Below are 20,453 nucleotides of genomic sequence, written 5' to 3'. Positions count from 1 at the left end.
TACATTCTATCCTTATCTTAGAGAAATGAGCTGCGGTTCAGATAATCTTTGCAGAGAGTGAATCACCGGTCATGCGCGGCCACAGGTGCAAAGCCTTTTGTTTGTAAGAGGACAGATACTCCATGTTTCATTTACAGTAGTTTCTTCAAGCTACGGTTCAGATAATCTCTGCAGAGAGTGAATCACCGGTCATGCGCGGCCACAGGTGCAAAGCCTTTTGTTTGTAAGACGACAGATACTCCATGTTTCATTTACAGTAGTTTCTTCAAGCTACGGTTCAGATAATCTCTGCAGAGAGTGAATCACTGGTCATGCACGGTCACCAGTGCAAAGCCTTTTGTTTGTAAGACAACAGATACTCCATGTTTCTCTTACGGTAGTTTCTTCAAGCTACGGTTCAGATAATCTTTGCAGAGAGTGAATCACCGGTCATGCGCGGTCACTGGTGCAAAGCCTTTTGTTCGTAAGACGGCAGATACTCCATGTTTCTCTTACAGTAGTTTCTTCAAACTATGGTTCAGATAATCTCTGCAGAGAGTGAATCACCGGTCACGCGCGGTTACCAGTGCAAAGCCTTTTGTTCGTAAGACGGCAGATACTCCATGTTTCACTCACAGTAGTTTCTTCAAAACGGCCTTTATCGCATAAGTGTCCTTCGTCTTGACACGTTATCACGTGCGATCATCATACACTCTGCCTTTCCTGTGAGCAGGTGGCCCTGCTGTCCCAACTGCCATTTGAATGCGAGCTTGAACAGCATTTGCAAAGACCCAGTCTTTGTATTGACCTGGTGGTCTCTTTCCCTGGCATCCTCTGGACCCAACATCTCGAGACAGTTGGCCGAGGAACGTAGTCTAACCGTGACCTTGGAGAGAAATCCAGTGAACGGTCCTCACGGGACATCCAGACCCCACCACACCCAACAGGATGAATTCATTCACGTGAAAACTCCAAGTCACGCTAGTGAAGGTTTTAGGTTTTGAACTCTCACTTTTCTTTTCTTTTCTTTTTTCCTTTCCTTGGACATAAGCAATTCTTCTACACTCGCAGGAGTCAGATGAGGCGGGCTGTGCGAGAAGACGTCGTTGGCTCCGCTGGGAGCTCAGGTGACGGTGTTCCGCTTTATTTTTCCCCCGCAGGACACAAAATACTCAACACTGTGGACTGCAGCAGACCCAACGGGGGAAGGCTGCCTGCGAAGGTCGCTCTGATGATGAGTGATTTTGCCGGAGGAGCGTCGGGCTTTCCGATGACGTTCAGCGGTGGAAAATTCACCGGTAATGTTTTATAGCAGAGGGAAGGACACCCACGGAGCGGTCACAGCCCTCGGGCCAAAGGCCGTGAGAGCCAGCACAGAGATAATGAGGACCTAGCCGCTCCCCACAAGACGCGGACGATCTTAAGGCCGGCCGCAGAGACACGAGCTCAAGTTTCCGGCTCACGGAGTGCCGGTGGGGGCCAGTGAGAAGCACCAAGGAGATCCGGGAGGCTCCAGGAACCACCACGACAAGGCGTCACTGGGGTCACGGTGTAGGTCACCTCACAGAACAGGACAGGTCTGGCATGGGCAGTCCAGGCGCAAAGGCTCTTAGCCTGCGGTTCAGAATAGGCGGCAGGCGTATCCCCTCGACCCCGGAGGGCAGAGCCAGAGGAAGCCTCTCGAAAGTGTGGGGTTACTGGAGGCTGCGGGGGAAGTGGGGAGATGGTGGTTCAAGAGCGCAGACCTGCAGCTGTGAGACGAGTGAGTCACGGGGAGGCGGCCTGCCACGTGGGGACTAGAGTTTGCAGGGCTGCGCTGTGCACTTGACAGCAGCAAAGAGACTAGGTCGCAAACGTCCAACACACATCCTGGTGATTGTGTGAGGTGACAGGGGTGTTAACTAACTAACCCTGCTGTGGTCCTCACTTAGCAATATATACATATATATAATTTTTTTGGTATTTTTCCGAAGTGAAAAGCGGGGAGGCAGACAGACTCTCACATGTGCCCAACCAGGATCCACCTGGCATGCCCACCAGAGGGTGATGCTCTGCCAATCGGGGTGTTGCTTTATTGCTCAGCAACTGAGCTCTTCTTAGTGCCTGAGGCAGAGGCCATGGAGCCATCCTCAGCTCCCGGGCCAACTTTGCTCCAGTGGAGTCTTGGCTGCAGCAGAGTAAGAAAGAGACAGAGAGGAAGGAGAGGGGGAAGGGTGGAGAAGCAGATGGGCACTTCTCCTGTGTGCCCTGGCTGGAATAGGACCTGAGACATCCACACATTGGGCCAGTGTTCTACCACTGAGTCAACCAGCCAGAGCGATATATACGTGTATAAAGTTATCACATTGTCCGCCTTAAAGTTACACAATATTATATATCAATTATACCTCAAAGCTAATAATAATAATAAGCCCTGGCCGGTTGGCTCAGCGGTAGAGCGTCGGCCTAGCGTGCGGAGGACCCGGGTTCGATTCCTGGCCAGGGCACACAGGAGAAGCACCCATTTGCTTCTCCACCCCTCCGCCACGCTTTCCTCTCTGTCTCTCTCTTCCCCTCCTGCAGCCAAGGCTCCATTGGAGCAAGGATGGCCCGGGCGCTGGGGATGGCTCTGTGGCCTCTGCCTCAGGCGCTAGAGTGGCTCTGGTCGCAACATGGCGACACCCAGGATGGGCAGAGCATCGCCCCCTGGTGAGCAGAGCATCGCCCCTGGTGGGCGTGCCGGGTGGATCCCGGTCGGGCGCATGCGGGAGTCTGTCTGTCTCTCCCTGTTTCCAGCTTCAGAAAAATGAAATAAATAAATAAATAAATAAATAATAAAAAAAGCATGGTGTCCAAGGCAGGAGCCCTTCTGCTCTGGGTGGTGCTAGGACTGAGACAGGGAAATGGGGGGACAGAGTATGTTCTGTTCATCTGGGCGTCCTTGGGACCAGCATGGTAAGTGCCCAGTGTGGCCAGGTGGTCAACGGGCATGTGGGTCAGTGATCTCTATCTCACAAGGCAGCAGGAAACAGCCCACGAGCAGCGTGAAGAAAGCCTCCTCCCTTTCCTCTCCAAGTCCGTATTCCTCATTCCCCAGAGTGCATAACCACAGGACAGACACGGGGAAGGTCCGTCCTTAGGGAGTTAACGTGACTGGAGAGATGAAACTCCCCTGTTGAGGGGTGGCTGGCATAGTCCACAGTCATCTGTGTGTGTGTGTGTGTGTGTGTGTGTGTGTGTGAGAGAGAGAGAGAGAGAGAGAGAGAGAGAGAGAGAGTACATCCATCTAAAAGGCTCTGCAATTCACCAGAATGCTAATGGTGGCTATGTTTATTTTTCTCTGTCGGGGTCTGTGTTTCTCAAATGTCCACAGCGGTAAGAGTACGAACAGCCCCCGACTCGGTGTCCTGCTTGCCCTGGTCCCTGCCTCACTCCTCAGCTTCCTCCACTGCCTGTCTCCCCTTGTTTGCCGTATATCAGCCCAGCACAGCGGTGCCTCCCTGCCCCAGGGCCTTTGCACGTGCTGTCTCCACTGCCTGGGGTGCTGCTGCCCCATCTCCATGGGGTCAGGAACTTCCCTTCTGCATCTATGACTCAAATGTCATCCTCACCAACCACCCACCCACCTCGCCCAGCCTCTCTCCCAGGCCCTGCGTTGCTGACTTCTTAAGGTCCCTCGCTCTCAGAAACCGCCTTCCTTACCTACATGTTCATCATCACTTGCTTTTCTCGCTGCAATGGCTTCTCCCCGAGAACAGGGACGGGCTTGACCTTGCTCGCCGCTCTATTCCCGGATGCCTGGGATCCTGTTGTGTGGCACATAGTAGGTGCTGGGCATGTAGTAGGTGCTCGATAAATTCCAATCGAATGAATGAGTGAGCAGACGAACCACCTGGGAGGCAGGCATCTTGACTGCACTGGGCAGAGGAGGAGGGTGACTTAGAGAGCTCCGTGGGGCAGCTGTTTCTGTCTTATCCTGTCCTGATTGATGCCACCATCCACTGACCACGGCGTGGTGCCAGGGAGTGAGGAACACGCTTTACTGCCTCTAGCCCACCAAAACAAGGCAGCTGTGCCATGTCAGCGAAGAGTTCCTAACAACTAGAACCACCGTGCCCTTAGAATGTGCGTGCGGGCAGGGACCACCCGGTGCGCACCCTGCATAGTCAGCCAGGGTCCCCGTGAGATGCCATAAACCAGGAGCTGGTTCGATGTCTTTGGCCGGATTTTGTAGCTTTTTTCTTAGCCACCCGCTGGAGTTTGCAAAATAAGGCTAGGGTTAGAGGGGGACCTTACACTGATGACGGGGAGGTTTGCTCTATTTCTGCGCGAGCCGTCAGCTTCACCTCCTGACAGAGTCCCGACCCGCTAGGACGACCGTCCTTCCGTGGGGGGTTCTGACCCGAGGAGACGCTGACGCAGGCCCCGTGGCTCGTTGCAGAGGAGTGGAAGGCCCAGTTCATCAGGACGGAGAGGAAGAAGCTGCTGAACTATAAGGCTCGGCAGGTGAAGGACCTGCAGCCACACGTCTTCTGTCCCTTCGCCGGGTACTTCGTGGAGGCCCACCCGTCCGACAGGTACAGCTGGGCGTCGGCCCCGCCCTCATCCCGAGGTCCGTGCGTGCGCCGGCGGGAGCTGCCCCCCCCCCACCCCGCGTGAGCGCGACACGGCGGGGGAAGCGCGGTTCGTGGAAGTCCGGCGCTTGTTAGCAAGAGCTGCCGGAGGACGGGCGCCATGCGCGAAAGCCACGCTCGGCAGTGGGAGTGACTTCAGGTGGGTTTTGTCCAGAGGGCAAACAGACACGCGTTCACTACGCATTGGGAACCGGACGGTGTAGTAAATACCGATTCTGCGTTTAACCCTTTGAGTAGTACCAACGTTCACGTAGGCCCTTGTGCCTCCTGACCTTCCCGAGTCACTGGAACTCATTTTTTGAAAAAAAAAAAAAAAAAAAAACACCAACAAAAAACTCACTCCCGGGGGTCAGCAAGTATGAAAAAAACAAACAAACAAACTCCCTACTGAAAGGGTTAATTAAAAGCACATAATGATACCGTAACACAAGATTTCCATACAACCTCAGTCTGTCTAACTGTGCTTCCCTAACTAGGAACATTAGGCCAAGTCAGGTCTTTATTTTCCCTGGTGGGGGGGGGGGGGGCAGGGAGGGGAGGATGTTGGGAGCTGAGAGCAGAGAGACACCATCAATGCTGTCACCTTCCTGGTCAGACAGGGGAGGGGGCGGGGAGGGGAGGAGGTTGGGAGGTGAGAGCAGAGAGACATCATCAATGCTGTCACCTTCCTGGTCAGACAGGGGAGGGGGCAGGGAGGGGAGGATGTTGGGAGCTGAGAGCAGAGACAACATCATCAATGCTGTCATTGTCCTGGTCAGACGGTGCTTCCTAAAGAGCTCCCTCACACAGGAACCTCTTTGTCTGGCAGGTATATCAAGGAAACAAACATCAAAAATGACCCAAAGGAACTCAACAATCTCATCAGGAAAAGCTCTGATGTGGTGACGTGGACCCCGCGGCCGGGAGCTACTCTCGATCTGGGTAGGGTGCTCAAGGACCCGACAGACAGGTTTGACTTAAATATTTATAGAGAATAAAGACGATTGATGAATTTTCTCGATTGAGAAAGTAAAGGGCTCTGTTGGCCTCACGACGGGTCCCTGTCTGTATGAATGCTGTTCCCTCATGAGTGTCTCGTCCTGTAAAGAATTGCTCAAGCAGGCCCTTGCCGGTTGGCTCAGTGGTAGAGCGTCAGCCCGGTGTGTGGAAGTCCCGGGTTCGATTCCCGGCCAGGGCACACAGGAGAAGCGCCCATCTGCTTCTCCACCCCTCCCTCTCTCCTTCCTCTCTGTCTCTCTCTTCCCCTCCCGCAGCCAAGGCTCCATGGGAACAAAGTTGGTTCCAGGCGCTGAGGATGGCTTTATGGCCTCTGCCTCAGGCGCTAAAAAATGGCTTCAGTTGAAACAGAGCAAGGGCCTGCCTGACCAGGCGGTGGTACAGTGGATAGAGCATCAGACTGTGATGCAGAGGACCCAGGTTTGAAACCCCAAGGTCGCTGGCTTGAGTGCAGGCTCATCTGGCTTGAGCAAGGGGTCAGCTGCTCTGCTGGGGCCCCCTGGTCAAGGCACATATGAGAAAGCAATCAGTGAACAACCAAGGTGCCACAACAAAGAATTGATGCTTCTCATCTCTCCCTTCCTGTCTGTCTCTATCTGTCCCTCTCTCTTTCTCTCTCTCTGTCTTTGTCACACTTAAAAAAAGAAACAGAGCAAGGGCCTCAGATGGGCAGAGCATCGCCCCCTGGTGGGCTTGCCGGGTGGATCCTTGTTGGGGTACATGCAGGAGTCTGTCTCTGCCTCCCTTCCTCTCAATAAATGAAAAAATAAATAAAAAAGAATTGCTTAAGCACACTTCCTTGTCTCAGAACATTGAGGACAAAAGGCAAGAAAGTTTTTCTGTTGAGGACCATTGACCCAGCTCAGAAATCAAGCACAAGGCCCTGGCCGGTTGGCTCAGCAGTAGAGCGTCAGCCTGACGTGTGGAAGTCCCGGGTTCAATTCCCGGCCAGGGCACACGGGAAAAGCACCCATCTGCTTCTCCACACTTCCCCCTCTCCTTTCTCTCTCTCTCTCTCTTCCCCTCCTGCAGTCAAGGCTCAATTGGAGCAAAGTTGACCTGGGTGCTGAGGATGGCTCCATGGCCTCCACCTCAGGCACTAGAATGGCTCTGGCTGCAATGGAGCAACACCCCAGATGGGCAGAGCATCGCCCCCTAGTGGGTATGCCGGGTAGACCCCGGTCGGGCACATGCAGGAGTCTATCTCTCTGCCTTCCCACTTCTAACTTCAGAAAAATACAAAAAAGAAAAAAGAAACAAAAAAAGAAAATCAGGCACTGATTCAGCCCTGGCCACTTGGCTCAGTGGTAGAGCATTGGCCAGCATGTGGATGACCCAGGTTTGATTCAAAGTCAGGGCACACAAGAGAAGCAACTATATGCTTCTTCCCCCCATCCCCACCCCTTCTCTCTCTTCCCCTCCCACAGCCATGGCTGATTGACTTGAGTGCATTGGCCCTGGGGCGCTGAGGATGTCTCAGTGGAGTTTCCATCTCAGGTGCTAAACATAGCTCAGTTGTGAGCATCGGCCCCAGATGGGGGTTTCCAGGCATACGGGAGTCTGTCTCTGTAACTCCCCTCCTCTCACTCAGTGGAGTTTCCATCTCAGGTGCTAAACATAGCTCAGTTGTGAGCATCGGCCCCAGACGGGGGTTTCCAGGCATACTGGAGTCTGTCTCTGTATCTCCCCTCCTCTCACTTAGAAAAGAATTAAAAAAGAAAAGAAATCCTTCACGGATGCAAATGGAACGTGATTAGCATGAGAGTTTTCACGTCATCAGAAACATGACCCAACTTGCCCTGGCCGGTTGGCTCAGTGGTAGAGCGTCAGCCTGGCATGCAGAAGTCCCAGGTTCGATTCCCGGCCAGGGCACACAGGAGAAGCGCCCATCTACTTCTCCACCCCTCCCCCTCTCCTTCCTCTCTGTCTCTCTCTTCCCCTCCCGCAGCTGAGGTTCCATTGGAGCAAAGATGGCCCGGGCGCTGGGGATGGCTCCTTGGCCTCTGCCCCAGGCGCTAGAGTTGCTCTGGTCGCAACAGAGCGATGCCCCAGAGGGGCAGAGCATCGCCCCCTGGTGGGCAGAGCGTCGCTCCTGGTGGGCGTGCCGGGTGGATCCCGGTCGGGCGCATGCGGGAGTCTGTCTGACTGTCTCTCCCTGTTTCCAGCTTCAGAAAAATACAAAAAAAAAAAAAAAAAAAGAAACATGACCCAACTCTACCCCACAGAGGTGCACTGGACAAGTACCAGGCACTGAGTGTGTGCTGCACAGAAGGTTAGCACCGACGTCACAGGCCGCGGGTTTTACAAACACCTGTCTCGAGCCTGTAGAAATGCAGTGACGGAGTCAGGCAGCCTGGCAGTCACCCAAGCAGACCCCCTCTCAGACGTGCCTCCATCATCCGCCTGAATGGGGCGGGCGGCCGACTCCGCCCTTTGACTGACCTCCCAGTCTGGTCAGTTCTCCTCCACAGACCTCTTGCGGACCCGCCCGCACCTCCAGCCCGCCCCCCACGTCCCCCCACTGCGGCCGTTCCTCAGTGTTCACTATTTTTCTCGTGGACACGTGCCACGGCCCATACCTCACGTCTGGGTCTCCCCACCCCGCCCCATGATGATCACCCTCCATGCCTGCCTTCTCCAATCTGGCGGTGGCATGAGCACGGCGTGGGTCACAAGAAGCATTTTCTAAAAACGAAATGGGACAGAACAGGTTAGAACGGACCTGAGCACCTTTGAGCACCTGGTATATGACGTGGGCAAGTATTATTTCAGGAGGCTGCTGTCTGGCAGGTGCCCTTGGGAGGTGGTCTCCTGGGGTCCTGTTGTGGAATGCCATGCCTACCGGGCCCCCAGGCAAGAGGTCTGAAAGCTCGGCTCTGCATTGCCACCAGCGTCCACTCTCTAGAATACAACATGGCTCCCGTCCCTTCCGTCTGAAACGTTAGCATGACAGTGGTGTCTAGTCTCTCGGTCCAGAGCCAGAGAGGTTTCTGATGATGTCACATCCCCCCCCCCCCGCCATATCTGTGCGACCCTGGGGCACCGTCTGGGCCCTCGACGAGCTGCCCGTCTGGGTAACTTTGGACTTTGAATGCTGACGTCTGCCTTCCTCGTGTCTGTTCCTTCTGTCCTCCTGCCGCCTCTGTGACTTCCAGCAAGGGCATCCTGGAGCCTCCAGAGGGAACAAAGGTTGACAAGGATTCCTGGGACTTCGGGCTGTACCTAGGAGTCCTCGAAGCCGCCGTGGGCGACGCGATCTTTCGGCACCCCACCTGGATCCAGGAATACTTCACGTGGGCTGGGTTTAAGGATTACAACCTGGTGGTCAGGGTAGGCACCTCCGTGTTCTCTGTCTCTGCTTCCTCGTGCTCTGTACAGAAGGAGATGAAAACCTAGAGCCTCTCAGGTTGTTTCTCCATCCGCATTCCTTCCGCCTAGCAGACAGACGGACAGGCGGGTAAACGGTCCCTTGTTGGACACCGGGGACGGATGAGGTGTCCTCGGAGCGCCCATCACCGCGCGCCGGGTATTGCTGTCCGCTGTGTGTTTCTGTGGGTGTTTGCACGTGACTCGCCTACACAGAGCCCACAGCCCAGTGGTTCAGACTGTGGTAACCTGGGTCACCAAAGCTGATGGCACCCCCGCCCAAAGGAAGTTGAGGCTAACGGGCAGGAAGCGTGGCAGAGAGAGGTGCCAGAAACACGCCCAGTGTTGGCGGGTCACCAGCAGCCACTTACGTGGGAATTTCATCCGGCTTATGTTCGGTGCCCAAGGTCACGCAGGGGGCAGGGGCACGGAGGCGGACACACACTGGCGTTCTTAGAGACCAGGATTGGTTTCCTGCGCAGCGAGCACACTCCCCAGTCTTCCTTTCAACCGCTGAACAATTCAGATTCCAAGAATACCTGTCGTTCTCAAAAGCAGTGATTCCTCCAACCCTACGGGCGGGGGTGGGGGGGTGGGGTGGAGGGTCAAGGCCAGGCTGTGAGAAAGTGTTTGCTGGTCCATAGTGAAATAAGTATGAAGATACATAAAGAGTGTGGCTGTAAAGATGTCAACTCTCTTTTCTCGGGATGAATGGTCAATATTCCCAGACAAGGGTCTTTTCTAGGTTTGAGGTGTTAACACATTCTTCCTTTAATGAGGTGACGGTAGATGCCAAAACCTTTTTTAAGTCCTCCCTTGGCAAAATAAAAAAACATCGGTGCCTTGAGGAGCTCCCAAATATTCTTTAGGAAACGGTCTTTGACCTCCAGAGACTGGGGGAAAACATTGAACCGCATGGCATTTTCGGTTGGACAGTGAGCAGGGAAAAAGACCGCCACGTTTGGAAATGCTGGCGGAACCGTGTGGGTCTGGTGGCCACGCCACGGTGAGAGACTGTCCACGTCTCACTCGCTCTCTCACCGCCAGCAGACGTGGAGGGAGTGCTTTCTGACCGCTCACGCCCGAGGGGTCCCGATGACCTCCACAAATCTGGTTGACAGCGGTGAGGTGGGGGAGGGGCGGGGGGGAGTGGAGAGTCTCCTCTGACGGTCACTCCAGCCCCTTGCGGCCAGTCGCTCGAGGGCACCTGGGTCTGGCAGAGCCTAGATGTTCACGGAGTGAGGACCTTGACCCCCAGACGGACGGATGTCTCTCTCTCCCCCCTGCGCAGATGATTGAGACGGATGAGGACTTCAGCCCATTCCCCGGAGGATATGACTATTTCGTGGACTTTCTAGATTTATCCTTTCCAAAGGGAAGGCCCAGCCGAAACCACGCGTACGAGGAAGTAAGCGGAGACTGGGTAGAAGCGTCCCTCCCTCCCTTCCTCCCTCCCTCCACCTTTCCTTCCTCTTCAGATCAACTGTCGATCTGGGAAGGACTTTAGAGGCACAGAAAACTTGCCCAGATGGCAGTGCCCAGTATGTTTACCGCCTCCTCTGGATGGGGGGAGGGAGCTACCTTTGTCATGATGGAAAAACAGTCTTGTTACATGAACTGCACGCTTGCCTCCTTTCGGGTCCTCTGCCGGGACTGGTCTCTCCTCCGCCCACTCCCTTCCTGACCGCTGACCCGCTGGGCACCGCTGGGCGCCCCTCGCCCTCTGACCCGCTGGGCACCGCTGGGCGCCCCTCGCCCTCTGTCCGGTGGCATCGCCTGCCCACGGGAATCTGGGGAGTCAGTGGTAAAGGGTGGGAAACCACAGACACGAACAGTTTTGAGGTCCCACCGAGCACAGCCCGCACCTGGGGCCGGCGTGCTGTTAGGAGCCGTGCGTGGCCCTGGGGTCAGCGTCAGGACCCGGGCTGGCAGCGTCCAGCAGGCCCCTGAGTTGCCCGAGCCCTGGCTCTCCCCCATGCCGCCCCTGCCTCGCCCGTTTGTCGTGGTAGTCACATGATGTAATGATGCATGGGAGCATGCACGGGTATGTTACACCCCACACGCGTGTGAGAGGCGTTACACACACGGGGAGAACAGGCCGCCGGCCCCCCACGCCCAGCTCCCGCCGGGGCCTTGCTAACACGCACGACGGGCCCCGGACGCAGCCTCTCAATGTGCTTCTCAGCATTGAGCGTGTCCTTGAACTACGTGTTAACGGTCTGACTTCTATTTTTAATTTCCCCAGAGAACTTGGACATCTCTCTGGATTTCCATGTAAAATACCCAGACTTGTAAATGTGGAAAGGTAATTCATTGTGTCAAGAGAGGCTGCAGGCGACGGCCACGTTTGGTCAGGGGTCACTCGTAGAAGCTAGGAAGCTGGGGACCCCCAAGCACTCACGTGTGGAGGCTCTCGCCCCAGGGGACGTGACAGAGACCCCGGCCTGCTCCCGCCCCGCCCCTCCCCTCCCCGCGGAGCGATCCCATTTCCCCAGAGAACTGCCGGGTGTATTTGGTGGGGACCGCGCCTGGACTCCAGGGCCCGCTGCTTCCCGTGCTGCCCGCTCTGTGGACACTGGCTGCCACCCACGCGCAGCCCTGCCGGGCGTGGGACCCCGCCGCCTCCGCCCTGCTCTCGGGCTGCCACGCGCCCCACAGAACTCCTTGAAATCTCGAACCTTCTCCGCTTCTCTCCTCGGCCTCTGCGCCCCGACTGTCCAACTCTCTCCGTGTCACGGTGGGGGGGGGGGGGGGGCTGGGGTTCTCGGCAGGCGGAGGCCATGCCTGTCGGAGGGAGGGGACCGTTGCCCCCAGACACAGGCGGCCGCGGCCTGGCCCAATGTCCCGCGTCCAACACGGCGGTGACAGCACACAGCTTTCCCCCACGTGGTATGCGGGGCCCTGTGAGGGCCCTTCACGACCCGGGTTCAGTTCATCCTCCACAGCTCCCACATGTGAGGCGTGGCCCGTCACCTTCCTTCTGTAGAAGAGGAAGTGGGGGCCTGGGGTTGGGAGCTCCTGGCTTTGAACCTAGGGATCCGAGCGCCTGTGCTCTCTCCCCCAGAGCACCCCCTCTCCCCCGGAGCACCCCCTCTCCCCCGGAGCACCCCCTCTCGCCCGGAGCACCCCCTCTTCCCCAGAGCACTCCCTCTCCCCCGGAGCACCCCCTCTCCCCCGGAGCACTCCCTCTCCCCCGGAGCACCCCCTCTCCCTCAGAGCACCCCCTCTCCCCCGGAGCACCCCCTCTCCCCCGCAGCACCCCCTCTCCCCCGGAGCACCCCCTCTCCCTCGGAGCACCCCCTCTCCCCCAGAGCACCCCCTCTCCCCCAGAGCACCCCCTCTCCCCCGCAGCACCCCCTCTCCCCCGCAGCACCCCCTCTCCCCCGGAGCACCCCCTCTCCCCCGCAGCACCCCCTCTCCCCCGGAGCACCCCCTCTCCCTCGGAGCACCCCCTCTCCCCCAGAGCACCCCCTCTCCCCCAGAGCACCCCCTCTCCCCCGGAGCACCCCCTCTCCCCCGGAGCACCCCCTCTCCCTCGGAGCACCCCCTCTCCCCCAGAGCACCCCCTCTCCCTCAGAGCACCCCCTCTCCCCCAGCTCCTGACCCGGTTCCTGTCTCTCTTCCCTGGGTCTCCCCCAGCCTGTGCTAGAAGTCTCTCCTCGACTCCCCTCCTTCTCCCCGGGGCCCATCGCCGGGGGCAGCTGCCGCTCCCAGGGGCAGGGGTGTGGGTGGTCCCTGCTGACCCTCCCTGTCTGTTTCAGATCCGGAGCCGAGTGGACGTTGTCAGACACGTGGTGAGGAACGGGCTCCTCTGGGACGACCTGTACATAGGGTTCCAAACCCGGCTGCAGAGGGACCCTGACGTGTACCACCACCTGTAAGTCTCAGATGCCTCCCCCACCCCACCCCACCCCACCCCACCCCCCGACGGACAGGGGGGATTCCACCACGAGAGCTTCATTCCTTTGTTAGCCTCTCAAACACCAAATCCAGTCAGGAGACGGAGAACATTTTTGAAAGGGTCGTCGTTCATAGCACGTGCGAACGAATGCACTTCCATCCCTTCTGGACCTGGGTGTTGGTCACGGAAAGGGACGGGCGTGAAGTGAGGGAGGGAGGGCTGCTTGCAGGGCAGGACCTGGGCGCAGAACTGCATCATCGATCGATCGTGTCACGTGTTTGCTGGGCCCAATCCCGATCCGATCGGCTGGGCTTGTTGGTTAAGGGAGCCTCACCCCACGGTTTTGAAGTGAAGACAGAAACTCGGCCGGGCAGCTCCTCTGTTGGTTGAGGGAGCCGTACCTAGGACTTTCTGTCTGCGCTTCAAAACCATGCGGGTCTCTTACTGCAACACTGTATCAGACCAAGGGATTGAGTTCCAAGTGCTTGAGTTGAAACTCAGAAAGGGTCCCTGTGCTATTTTTACAGTTGCACAATAGCCAGCAAGAGGGAGAAAAATATCCTTATCGGCACCACCACGGCGCCTTCTGAAAACAGCAGGGATCGGCCCTGGCCGGTTGGCTCAGTGGTAGAGTGTCGGCCTGGCGTGCAGGAGCCCCGGGTTCGATTCCCGGCCAGGGCACACAGGAGAAGCACCCATCTGCTTCTCCACCCTTCCCCCTCTCCTTCCCCTCTGTCTCTCTCTTCCCCTCATGTAGCCAAGGCTCCACTGGAGCAAAGTTGGAAGTTGGCCCAGGCGCTGAGAATGGCTCCATGGCCTCTGCCTCAGGTGCTAGAATGGCTCTGGTTGCAACAGAGCAACGCCCCAGATGGGCAGAGCATCGCCCCCTGGTGGGCATGCTGGGTGGATCCCGGTTGGGTGCATGCAGGAGTCTGTCTGACTACCTCCCCATTTCCAACTTCAGAAAAATACAAAAAAACCCCAGCAGGGATCTCATTCTAGAATAAGCAAAGCCCACCACCTGGCTTCTACCCCTGAGCTTGCAAGCTTGCTTAAAACTTATTAAATTTTCTTTTTAACTTATGTGCCATTGAAGGGTTCTAAATTCTTTTTAAAATGGTAAAGGATGTAGAAGTACAGAAAATAAAAATGTAAATAATCCCACCCCTCGCCTCCCACAAAACCCTATCTGTTTCCTGCCTGCCCTTCCCTCCCCCTCCCTGGGTGACATTCAACAACAGCTCAGCGAAGACCGTCCCATGCTGATTTCCACGCATATCAACATTGCTCTAAATACATTAGTTCTCAATAAAATGCTCCATATATTTGGGGTAGGGGTAGGGGTGTTGTGGCCAATGTAATGTAATCCAATACCCACATTCTATGACTTGCATTTGTGTGTGTGTGTGTGTGTGTGTGTGTGTATATTTTTCTGAAGTTAGAAGCAGGGAGGCAGAGAGATAGACTCCCGCATGCGTCCGACTGGGATCCACCCGGCATGCCCACCAGGGGGCGATGCTCTGCCCATCTGGGGCGTTGCTCCGTTGCACCTGAGGTGGAGGCCATGGAGCCATTCTCAGCACCTGGGCCAACTCTGCTCCAATGGAGCCTCGGCTGCGGGAGGGGAAGAGAGAGACAGAGAGGAAGGAGAGAGGGAGGGGTAGAGAAGCAGATGGGTGCTTCTCCTGTGTGTCCTGGCTGGGAATCGAACCCGGGACTTCCACACGCCGGGCCGACGCTCTACTGCTGAGCCAAACTTGCATTTTTTTTATTCACCTGTGTGTCTTTGGTCTCCCTCTGTGTTAGGGCGCATGCATCCATCTCAGACACCTCACCAGCTGTAGGACCGTCCACGTTCTGTTCTCTTTCCACAGAGCATCTACCTGACTTCTTGTTCTGGAGGAAACAAAAAAACAAAAACAGGAATGTGGCACCTTTTGGGGGAAATTCTCGAGGTTACCTAAGAAAAGATCTTCCCTCTGAGGAAGCTCTAGGATGCTGACGTGGGAGACTATTTTGTTTCTGGTGCCTAGAAAAGAGAGATGAACCCTGCAGGAGGATTTCATAAGGAATCTTGGGAGGTTGCACAGTCCTGTTGATATTTCTGGCTCTTAAAATGTGATGTCTCTGTTCATTCAGCCTTCTTCTGCCTATGGAAATAATACCTGTCTATGGTAGAAAACTTGGGGAAAAAAAGTTAAAAGTACAAGAAGAAATGTAAGCCAGAAATAATCCCCGCATGCCCCCAAGAGAGTAATTTACATCGTAGTGTCCGCTTAGCCTCTCTTTTTCTGTGACGAGTCCATATGTGCGCTCTTTATAAAAGCTGTTCACACTTTTTTCTTTTTTTTTTTTTAAAACCGGCGTGTTCACGAAACAGTCTTTGGCCGACCTGGACCATTCTTACTTTTCACTCCTGAAAACACGGTTTGGCCAATAAGCACGTAGACGTGTCTTGCCCACCTGCAGAGTGATTTCTTCAGGACAGATTCCAAGCAGGGGAACAGCCGGACCCCGTGTCCACACGGGGCCGAGAGGCCTTGGCTGTACTCAGCAATCCCTTCTGCAGGGAGCCAGCCATCTTCCCAGAACTCACCTCGGAGACGACCCCATTACCCACACCCTCCCCAGCACCAGGTCCTGACGCTCTGCATACGAAATGCACATCTCTGCTTGCATGCACCAGGATTCCTTAAAGCAAGGCCCGTCACCGTGAGGGAGGAAATGAGACGGTTGTGGCCCTGGCCAGTTGGCTCAGTGGTAGAGAGTCGGCCTGGCGTGCAGAAGTCCTGGGTTCAATTCCTAGCCAGGGCACACAGGAGAGGCTCCCATCTGCTTCTCCACCCCTCCCCCTCTCCTTCCTCTCTGTCTCTCTCTTCCCCTCCCGCAGCCGAGGCTCCATTGGAGCAAAGATGGCCCGGGTGCTGGGGATGGCTCCTTGGCCTCTGCCCCAGACACTAGAGTGGCTCTGGTTGTGATAGAGTGACATCCTGGAGGGGCAGAGCATCGCCCCCTGGTGGGCGTGCCGGGTGGATCCCGGTCGGGCGCATGCGGGAGTCTGTCTGTCTCTCCCGGTTTCTAGCTTCAGAAAAATACAAAAAATAAAATAAAATAAAATAAAATAAGACGGCTGTGTTTCCAGGGAGCACGGCCAACCCCGCGGTCAAGGCTGACCGGCTGAAACAGCCCAGGAGCGCGTCTCGTGGGGAGGGCTGCCTGCTGGCACCAGACGGACCCCGGCGACACAGCAGGTGTGGAGGTTTCCACAGCAGTCTCTGCTTTACCTCTCTTACAGCTTCTGGAACCATTTTCAAATAAAACTGCCCCTCACGCCGCCCAACTGGCCGGCATTCCTGATGCACACGGGTCACACGGACCAGGGGCCGCCCAGGTGAGACTTCCCGCAGGTGTGGGGGAACTTCTTCCTGTGCACCGAGCTTCGGAACTTCGGCAGGACTGTGCCCGACAGGAAACCTGACCCAGGAGGGGGCGGGGGGGGGCGGGGGGGGGAGGAGAGGAGCTAACATGAGGAGAACGTGCCCGTTCACAAATAAGTCAGTGAAATGAGCGGTGACTCTATCCCGCCCAGAGTCCACCGGCCGTGTGGTCTGGTTGGGGCGGACAGTCAGTGACTACGCAAGACAGAACGATGGCGGGTGGTCAGCGAGGGCTCGGGACTAAACCCTGACCCACGAGGAGGAGCGGCCACGGGATCGGGATCGGAAGGGTGAGACGCCCCACGCAGAGGGAGAGGCAGGACCACACCTCTGCGAGTCCACAGGGCCTCTCCCTTCGGGCTGACGGAGACCAGCGTGGCTGGCCCAGGTCCGACCTGACCTCCTCCCTGCCAGCCGGCCAGGGGTGTGTTTTATTAACCCAACTGTAAGCCCTGTTTGCACACACAGCCAGTGGTTGGGAGGACCACGTAGTGTTACCGCAAAGACGGTCATTCCCAACTCCTGCGTTTGTGTATGCATTTATCCACTTAGTCCACAAATAGCCGTTGCCTCTTGCGGTCAGTAGACTCTGAATTTCCTAAAAGCAAACACTCTTGCCCGTGGGACCCAACACAACACACAGTCTTATATAAATACATAATGTGCCTCGAAGGAAAGAAGGAAGGAAGGAAGGGGGGAGGGAGGGAGGGAGGGAGGAGTGAGTTTCTGACTCTCGCTGTCATTGGGACTTGGCTTTAGATGAGGCGTCAGCATCCTCACTGGTAAAATCAAGGATGCAAACCACACATTCTTTTCAGCTGTGAAGTGATTTGTTCCCTGCTCAGGTCTAGCACGTGCCTGGCTCTCCTCAGCTCAGACTGCGGAGCAGAAGGGTGCTGAAGGCATTCTCATATGACCAGAGGGACAGGGGGCCCTGAAAAGTAGGGTGTGTGCTTTACAGACTGAGGGTTGGGGACCCTGGGGACAGTCAGGTCCCTTCTGACTTCCTGCGGTGACCAAGGAAGAGCATTAAGGATGGGGGGAGGACTCTGGGGTGAGGGCGGGTGTCAGGGAAGTGGCTTGAAGATTGGGTGATGTTTGTAATAATACACTGGAGTGGAGGGGAGGGGTGGTAGAAAGAGCATTCCGGACAGAAAGAGCAGGTGAGCCTGACCAGGTAGTGGCACTGTGGATGGAGCGTCGGCCTGAGATGCGGAGGACCCAGGTTTAAAACCCCGAGGTCGCCGGCTTGAGCACGGGGTAGCTGGCTTGAGTGTAGGATCATAGCACATGACCCCATGGTCTCTGGCTTGAGCAAGGGGTCACCCGCTCTGCTGTAGCCCCCCCCCCTTGGTCAAGGCACATATGAGAAAGCAACCAATGAACAACTAAGATGCCAGAATGAAGAACTGATGTTTCTCACCTCTCTATCTGTCCCATCTGTCCCTCTCTGTGTCTGTCTCACTAAAAAAAAAAGAAAAGAAAAGAGCAGGTGAAGTGACCCAAGTCATAGCCTTGCTCACATGTCAGTGTTGGGTTCCCACCTACCTTAAAGCATCACAGACTATACAACTTGAACTAAAAAAAAAAGAAAAGAAAAAAGAAAAAAATCTGCCCCAACGCAGTAGAAAAATGAGAAAAGTATTAAAACGAGCTCTGTGCTGTTGTTCATTAGTCATTCTCTAATTCGCAGGGCGCTGAGCAACACGAGGAAGCAAGAGTGTGCGGAGGCCGCGTCTGAGACCCAGAGCCTGACGTCGATGGGAAGGTTGCACTTGCACCTGTGACATGTTCACAGCTGGCATTTGTGGCTCCCCGAGTAACCAGATCGCGAATACTGTATTTTACTTAATCCATCCACAGTCCTCGGTGAAAGAACCAGCGAACCCCACAGCCACAAACTCTACGGGAAACACGACATAATTAACGCAGAGATGTAGATGGGAGCGTAGAAGAAATACACCAGGAGGAAGAGATTTTTCTAGAAGACGGTGAGGAGAAAGAGAAGGTTGAAGGGGGGTGGGGTTGGGGGTGGGGGGAGAAGCTGGGGTAGAAGAAGGGAAGAAAGGGACAGACACACAGATAAACGAGGGACCAGAAGATGAAAACAGGAAGTAAAAGAAGTCAAGATGGAATTTTGAAGGCAGACGGGAAAGACAGACACTGTGTTTCTTTAAGAGATGGACTTCCTCCTTCTTCCACGGGGAAAGGTGATTAAGAAGGGGTCACGAGCTGACCTCGGCTCACTCAGAAAGCTCTGCTGAACTCACCGATGGACAAATGAGGCTGCCCTGACAAGGCGAGGTTTCGCTGGGATCGACATTATTTTGAATCAGTGACAAAATCTGTGAGTTTGTAGACTCTCACAGGTAGATCTTTGATGAATAAGAAACACAGGAGCGTTAGTAATGAGCTTTACAGATGATGATCAAAATCAATAGAAAAATCAACACTACAGATCTGTATCTTGGGATGATTAGGAAATGCTTTTCTGAACATTTGAAAACATAATCTCAGCAGTTACGGGTCGTGGCTAATTTAACAAGTTGCTGCTAATGTCTACAGTTTTTGATGATATTCACCTGATTACAAGATATATATATACACACACAAATGTATCCCTAGGAAAACGTGATTGTTAACTAGGTTTCTATTTTACTTGGTGTTTCCAGTACAAACACACAAACAGATCAATTTTCTGATTATGTATACTATACTACCTCTTTAATTCTGATGATACAAGAGTCCAAACGGTGGAATGTATCTCCTTAAATCTCTGAAGTCCGCTTGACCTGTGGTGGCGCAGTGGATAAAGCGTCGACCTGGACTGCTGAGGTCGCCGGTTCAAAACCCTGGGCTTGCCTGGTCAAGGAAGAAGCAACTACTACCAAATTGATGCCTCCTGCTTCCTCCCTCCCCTTCTCTCTCTCCTCTCTCTAAAATCAATAAGTAAAATTATCTTTAAAAATCGCTCAAGTCCCACTTCATAGTAGAAATCTTAACTATTTACTGATTAACGCCAATGATGTTTAATTATTCTGGTTCACGTTACCTATTATCATATATATAGCAGAAATGCTGGGGACTCAAGAATGATACTTTATAATTTATAATATATAGTAAAATATTGAACAATTGCTTTATTGATTATATATTTAATGTACATGAGAAAATAAAAGATTATTATATGTGGACTTTTTTATTTTTAAGATTTTATTTATTGATTTGGGGGGGGGGGAGGTGTAGAACAGGAAGCATCAACTCGTATGTGCCTTGACCCGGCAAGGCTGGAGTTTCAAACCAGCGACCTCAGCGTCCCAGGTCGAAGCTTTATCAAATGTGGATTTCTTTTCTCAGTCCCAAGGCTATCTTAATCCTCCTTCTGAGACCCAGCAGTTCTTTGCTATCAGCACGACCTGCCACCCACTGACCCTGTGAGCCCTCCTGTCTCACTCAGGTGTTTCTTTTCTCCCTGGGGGTCCCCCACATCGGGTCACCTGCCTGCTTGCCCTCCCTCCAACCGCACCTCTCAGCTCCAGGACTTAAACCAGGAGCGATGAGGCCATCCTTCGCACAGCTCGCTCTGACACCCGCCACAGCCCCAGATCCTGCAAATATACCCAGTTTGGAGCCACAATCTGTAGCCACCGTGCTACCCAGATGGGGAGAGAAAGGAGGTTGTGGAGGCAACCGTTAGGGGCTGGTTTATCCTCAAGCTACGGAGAACGATCTGCCCATTTCAAAAAAAAACCCAACTCTGCAAGACTGTCTTCAAACTTGCGTCCAAGCCGCACAGGGCGGAGCTGGGAAAGCCCCCGGCGGGGGTCAGCTTGCAGGCAGAGGGCGCCCAGGGAAGCCACCAGCTGCTGGGCTCTGCTGTCACCTCGCATGTCAGGAGCCCTGCTCTGGAACCACGAAGAGCCAGAAATTACTCTGAAGGCAGCAAACGCGCCTTGAACGGCTTTCGTTTTCCTAGATGGGTCCTCATCCTCCGCGGGTCCCCTTCGCGGGCTGTTCGGGCGCGTTTGCAAACTGCAATGGGCCGGTGCGGTCGGCAGGTGGCGGGGGAGGACCGCGTCCACGGCGTCCTCTCCCCGGGGATGCGTGCCCGGTGCCCCTCTCCCCGGCGGTGCGTGCGCGCGGTGCCCTCTCCCCGGGGGT

At 55.1% G+C, this 20,453-nt stretch overlaps 1 protein-coding gene across 4 annotated transcripts in view; it reads left to right on the top strand.

Moving 5' to 3' along the window:
- The window catches only part of LOC136383309 (cytidine monophosphate-N-acetylneuraminic acid hydroxylase), a 52,803-nt gene extending 34,497 nt beyond the window's left edge, over positions 1-18,306 (top strand). For all 4 annotated transcript variants that reach the window (XM_066353066.1, XM_066353068.1, XM_066353067.1 and 1 more), the window contains 8 exons: positions 1,140-1,277; positions 4,400-4,535; positions 5,401-5,541; positions 8,744-8,918; positions 10,246-10,362; positions 12,716-12,831; positions 16,151-16,246; positions 17,986-18,306. In XM_066353066.1, coding sequence (XP_066209163.1) covers positions 1,140-1,277; positions 4,400-4,535; positions 5,401-5,541; positions 8,744-8,918; positions 10,246-10,362; positions 12,716-12,831; positions 16,151-16,246; positions 17,986-18,079 — 1,013 coding nt within the window. In that variant the 3' untranslated portion in view covers positions 18,080-18,306. The remainder of the gene's footprint in view (positions 1-1,139; positions 1,278-4,399; positions 4,536-5,400; positions 5,542-8,743; positions 8,919-10,245; positions 10,363-12,715; positions 12,832-16,150; positions 16,247-17,985) is intronic.
- Positions 18,307-20,453: the final 2,147 nt, after the last annotated feature.

The sequence above is a fragment of the Saccopteryx leptura genome, chromosome 11, assembly GCF_036850995.1.
Source record: "Saccopteryx leptura isolate mSacLep1 chromosome 11, mSacLep1_pri_phased_curated, whole genome shotgun sequence".
Lineage (NCBI taxonomy): Eukaryota > Metazoa > Chordata > Mammalia > Chiroptera > Emballonuridae > Saccopteryx > Saccopteryx leptura.
The sequence above is the reverse complement of the archived record's forward strand: the minus strand, read 5'-3'. Positions and strand labels throughout refer to the sequence as shown.